This window comes from Prunus dulcis, chromosome 2, assembly GCF_902201215.1.
Source record: "Prunus dulcis chromosome 2, ALMONDv2, whole genome shotgun sequence".
NCBI lineage: Eukaryota > Viridiplantae > Streptophyta > Magnoliopsida > Rosales > Rosaceae > Prunus > Prunus dulcis.
The window spans coordinates 13,208,391-13,214,477 of NC_047651.1; the positions used below are offsets into that span (position 1 = coordinate 13,208,391).

The 6,087-nt window shown below is 35.3% G+C and overlaps 1 protein-coding gene across 2 annotated transcripts; it reads right to left on the minus strand.

Moving 5' to 3' along the window:
- Nucleotides 1–380: 380 nt before the first annotated feature.
- LOC117618740 (UMP-CMP kinase 3-like) lies at nt 381–5,805 on the minus strand. 2 transcript variants are annotated; one of them, XM_034348449.1, is made up of 10 exons: nt 5,677–5,805; nt 4,418–4,481; nt 4,116–4,167; nt 3,575–3,692; nt 2,832–2,988; nt 2,629–2,709; nt 2,393–2,500; nt 2,194–2,265; nt 1,225–1,330; nt 381–685 (listed from the first exon to the last, which is right to left on the minus strand). In XM_034348449.1, exons 2-9 carry the CDS (start codon nt 4,448–4,450, stop codon nt 1,226–1,228), a joined length of 726 nt encoding a protein of 241 aa, XP_034204340.1. In that variant the 5' UTR covers nt 4,451–4,481; nt 5,677–5,805; the 3' UTR covers nt 381–685; nt 1,225. The 2 variants fall into 2 exon arrangements, with proteins under 2 accessions (XP_034204340.1, XP_034204341.1); XM_034348450.1 differs by having other exon boundaries at nt 1,225–1,277; nt 5,677–5,804.
- Between the last annotated feature and the right edge of the window lie 282 nt (nt 5,806–6,087).

Below are 6,087 nucleotides of genomic sequence, written 5' to 3' on the forward strand. Positions count from 1 at the left end.
TCGACAACGATGCGTGTCGAGTCATAGGAAACCTGATCGCAGAGAGGTGCAAGGATGCTGATGTATTTGCAATGTCTTTTGAGCCCAAAAAGAATGAGAGGATTGAGGGTAGGCTTGGAATTGTACTTGATACCATAAAGGAGAACGGAATCATGTTTGTTTAGAACCTGTGAGAATCAGTTCTAGTTCATTTTTGTGGTAAAGTTAACATGTACATTAGTTTAAGTGTTACTTTAAAAACCATTAACTTAACTTTAATCTACTTTTTTTTCTCTTTAACGATATAAGGAATTCAAATTTGAACTTTACCCAAAATCAATCATTTCCTTGATTATCAACCCATCCCAAAGGAACACAGAAAATTACACGTACAATGCATCTTTGCAAACAATCATTCTCAATGAAATTTCCTCTCTTTTAATTGCTGTCTTTCATCAAATTTTCTAATTCGAGCGCTTTATCCCACAAGAAGCAAAAGGGGGTAAAGGATGAATAGCTACTTATAACACTTGAAACAGAAGATTATTGCCATAATTATTACTATAAATCTTAAAATTAGAACACAATCACCAATATAAGACTAGAGGCATACACCTCACGTGTCTAGAATACATTCTATAATATGTAAGCATCAAGAATAAAACCCTCAAAAGAAAACAATATATGCAGCCAACAATTGCATCACCTGAAAGAAAGACACCATAAAAAGATAAAAACATGTCAACATTTGCATACGTTAAATAGTGAGAGTGCCTGTGTGCATGCATGTGGAGGTGTGTGTGATGGTGCAGGCTACTCGAATTAATTTGAATGTCAGCGGCATGTTTTTGCTCAGGCATCTCAGTTTGCCAAGCAGTTGATTGTGAACAAAGTTTTTTTGTTAGGCCAAAGATTACAAACAAAACTTGAGTGTCTACTTTTAATCTCAATGAAGATTGTCAACCCTAAAAGTGACCCGAATAGTTCCGATTCCTGGTCCTAAATGGAAAACCCACCATCATCAACATCATTGCTACCTTTATTCCAGTCATGTGGGGTCACATGAGAACATCTTCCATTCTTTTTCTATTTCTATATCTAATTTTGAGATTCCTGGTCCTAAATATAACATATAAAAAGAGAATGTGTGCTTATGTGCAAATTGAAGGTTGTGCACAGAATTAAAACCAGGTGATATCACCCCGAGTAAACTGTTATTTTTGTGGTTCAAAATGAAGGTTTTACCTCAATAGACATAAGATCTGAAATCTTGGACATACTTGCAGCAATTAATCAGCCTGCAAACCGAAAAAGTTAACATCAATGACAGGGAAAATGGGCACTTCGTCAACTGCATGATAGATTCCACAGGCAAACAAAATTATTTAGGAAAAAAATTGATGAAAAACTAGCATATCTAGATTCTCTTCTTGGTGCAATCCAGGTTAACGTCCATGACAAGGGAAAATGTACGGATGAGCAACTGCATGCTAAGATTCCACAGGAAAGAAAATTACAAAAAGAGACTAGCATATCTTGAATTTCCCTTCTTGGTACAGTTCAAGTTATTTTTACAGGCAGTTCATAGTTTTTTACCCAACCCATCACTTTCAAATTCAAACCCATATCAAAACATGTCAAACAAATTTCTGCCCTTGATCTGAAGTGTGAGAAATCTCTCAGTTCCTTTTTTTACCCCTCCTGTTTGGTTTTAGCTAGCCAGTTGCCCTCAAATATTTCTGGTCAATTGTTTTAAATCCCAACCTCCAACTACAGGCATATGCACACATACGCTGTTCCTACTATGTTCTAAGTTGCATTGTTTCAGGCTATGCTTCTGACTGTAGCTACATTCTGATGATTTCTTGTCTTACATGATCAATTTGGTTTGCCATAACTGATAAGGAAACATATGTCAACATTAAACTACATCATACTTAGGTCATTTGTAATTCTAAAAAGTTCCTTCACTTTCATAAAACGTTAAACTCAAATGTCCCCTTTTGTTATCTAATGAAGTTGGTTTCCCAATATAGGCTGCCAATAAAGCTTACTATCTGAAGCATTTAGTTCGCCAGTTATATTTACAAAACCACACTAGGAAGACAATACACTCCCATTGAACAGCATCTACAAATTCCCTTATCATATCTTAAACCATTACATCCAGAACAAGATTAAGCATTTCATCAAAGCATGGCAATGGCCCATTACCTTCTCATTTTTTGGGGCAAAAATAGCTTTTACTGACTCATAAACTTCTTCAACGGGCCTTCCAGCATCAATCTGAGGGTGAAAACAACAGTGATCTCAACAAACATGAAAGAACATATGGTTAACACGAATTATTATAACTAAATATACAATGTAGTGACATAAAAGCCAGGAAAAGTAAAACAAATCGAAAAATTACCTTCCGAACTTTCCCCTTGGAGTTATAGTACTCTATCACAGGGAGACTAGACTCTAGGAAAACCTTAAATCGCTTCCTTATTGTTTCTATGTTATCATCCTCTCTTCCCTTCATTGCCCCCAACAAAAAAAATTCAGAAAATCAACATACTTATTTGGAAAACCAAAAATAGAAAATAGCATCATACTAAGACAGTGTACAAAATCCTTTACAAGGAGAACTCATAGTTTTCCAACCTGGTTCCTACCCAAGAGGCGCCTCTCCATCTCCTCTTCAGAACAGTCAAAAAACAGGACAAATGAAGGCTCGATTTTAGTCTGCAGAACCATTAACAGAGTTTGGCATTGGCTTCAACAAGTAAATCAATCATTTTGAAAAAATATTCAATTACCAAAAGCTACAGTTAAAATCATGAGGAAAACGTATGCAAAGGGCTTACCACAGCCTCAAATGCGGCACGATTTTCTTCATTACGAGGAAACCCATCAATCAAAAATTTGTCATTACCACTTTCCAGCATTGCTCGCTGAAGAAGTTTAATTGTTACTTCGGAAGGAACAATCTTTCCTTCTTTAATCATATTTGAAATCATGGTCCTGTCAGTGTTGTTACATGAAGAGATGTAAACAATTTCATGGGAATACAAGGTCCAACCTAAGTTTGCAATCATTTCTCAACTTAAAGGCATAAAATAAGACACTTTTGTGCAAACACTTTTTCTAATGTTTGGCTTAATTGGAAAAGACTAATTACAATCCAAGCATGCTCATTCTTAATCAAATGGTGTTACAAGGACCAGTGTACACAACAAAGGCAACCATCCTCAACCTTATTAACCTTACCCGTTGAGTAACCTCGCACCTCATCTTATATAAGAGGGGCTATTGTTTGACTATGAATCCATGGAAACTGGACATATCTTTTACTGAATTCACCATATAACCCACTACCATAAAATGAGATAACTATCCAGCGCAAATAGTAGACTACACAACTATTAAAACATTGGAAAGCTAAATATCCCAGGAATTAAATGCATATGTGTGTGAGGGTGTGAGATTTTAAGACTTCAATCTTAATTACACTTGAAGCATCTTTCTTAATCTTGAGATGCATGTTTCCGTAAAGAGAGATTATTTCAAAATGAATATTTGTCTAGGTTATAAGACAGATATGCCATACCCATTTTCAGAACCAGATTTGATTTCAGCTCGTAGAAGATCACCAGCACTGAGATGGGTATACCCAAAGTGCTGAACAATGTTTGCACATTGGGTACCCTTTCCGCTGCCAGGGCCACCTAGGCAATCAAAAGAAACAACTGGTAAAAGACACCATAGATACTTCAAAAGAAGAGAGGAGTGGTACCAAAGAAATGGCTGGAGGCTTTAGTATAGCTAGTAAAAAAACAGAAAGAGAATGTATAAATAAAACACCGCTAGTAAACAAACCTAATGATCATTTCAGTAATTAGTCTTCCCATACCAGGGTAAATTGAAATAAAAACTAAAATGCCTATCGATCATACTTAAAGATCATTGCTTTGAGATAGGACTTTAAATCATGCACACGTTTTCCCTGAACTATTAAGAAAAAAGCAAAAACAGCAATTAAAATCATGAACAAGATTAGTACATCTTCTCTCAGGTAGCAAACAGCTATAAATCTCAGAGAAACAAGGATGATTAGGATACTACTAGTTCAAGTTATATTTTTTTCTTACCCAATACAAAAACAACTGTAGGGTTCAGATCAGCTAAGCTTCCATTAGCCTCCTGCAGTAGGATTTATTTATCAGAATAAATATAAAACATATAATATGTATATATATTGAAACCACAACAAACATCATCCAGAATAATGTTCTCAGGAGAAGACTAAATGAAAGCATTTCATTTCTCAGTAAATTTGGTACTGAACAGACCAAAGAATGCAATAACAACTTAAATTGGACAAAATTTCCAGAGGCAGCAGTGCATAATTGCAGAATCTCTTCTAATACTAAAAACAAAAGCCAAGGTATACCTTCTTAGCAGCAGCATCAACAACTGTTCCCATGGGCACCAACTAAACGTGTCTGATTACCTATCTGCACAAACCAAAACATTGCAATTATAAATTTTAGGTATACAAACAAATAAAAAAATCATTTCTTTTTCTTGAATGTGCAAAAAGATTTACATGCTAACAGAACTGTCATGTATGCATGGTACATCTAAGCACACATTTATATGTTTTCTGCACATATGTATATACAAACATATTAATTTTCCACCAAGAGTCATAATATTAGTTGGGACAGTCACCGCAGTGATATAAATAGTCAATGACATGCGTATCACAATAACCCATTAAATGTCCAAACTTGGCTTCATAATGTAGCAAAGTGCCTTTTAACAAATCTTATAACTGTGTGATCTATACAAGCAGAGGCCATACAAGTCAGAAACGAATTTTAAATTATATTTTTCTTCACAACAAAATATGCATATTAAATTAGCAAAACAAAAGTCATAGATTTGATCATTAAAGTGATTACATTTTTCCAAAGAAATCTAAAATTTATCAGAACTAGATCTTTCCCATTACAAATTTCAAATCATTCAATTCAAAACCTTCACTCACTCAATTCACCACAGATCCAACACGGCAATCATAATGATCAATTCGGGTGCAGAATAGAAGACGGTATGCAAAACAAACACAAAAGTTTTAGTTCTGATCTAATGCTCAAGCTTGGCGATTTATCTTTGCAAGTTAATCAACATGTAAAAAAATTCAAAATTTCATTGTCAATCTTTCCCTCCTTTTTCCTCAGGATTCAATTCAACACCAATCATATCTACCATTGAGATCGAAGAAGAATTAGCATAATCAGATAACAGAGAGGCCAAAATTCAACCAAAAACAGGAATGAATTGATCGAATCATTCAACGTGAATACACATTAAAGCATCATGGAGATTCAGATCGAGCACTATACTGACAAATGTAGGCTGAAATTCAAAAGAAACACAATCAATCACCAAAAAATGGTTAAACAGAAAGGAAAAGGCTTGAGCTTGCTAGTGTCTCCCAAACAGTGCGTAACCAAACCAAGCAAACACGGATCAAATCAGATCCATGCAGAATTTACAAAATCAGATAAAATGCAACTCAAAACTGAGCCAAAAACACAAAAAGCAATAACGATCGATATCAAACAAATGCATATCAAAACCTAATTCCATTGCAGCGTAAATGAATTCAGAGATTGATATACATGGACAGAGGATAAGCCATACCTGTGGGTTATGGGTGTGAAGATCTGAGCTACGTTATTGCGAATTGAGGTCTCTCTGCTTTTCTTAAATAGAAGGGAAGGAGAAGGTGTTTTGAATGTGAGAAAGACAATGACACGGAGGAATGTGAGCTTATTTTGTGACCTTGATTTGAGCGCGTTGGTCGGTAGGGGCAACATGGAAATTTCGGAGAATATGGGAAGTTTGCGTAGTTGCAACGGCTAAAGCCATAATGTTTAAAAGAGGAAAAATTTGTCATCACGGTCTAGTCCAGTGATAAAGAAGTCTCAGATTTATGATTGAAAAAAAAAAAAAAAAATAAGGGTCTCACGTTCAAACTGCTATGGTATATTAATTGTGTGAGTGCATGAGAGATCCCCCTCTCTTGTAGGAGTTCGAGTTTCATAGTTTGCA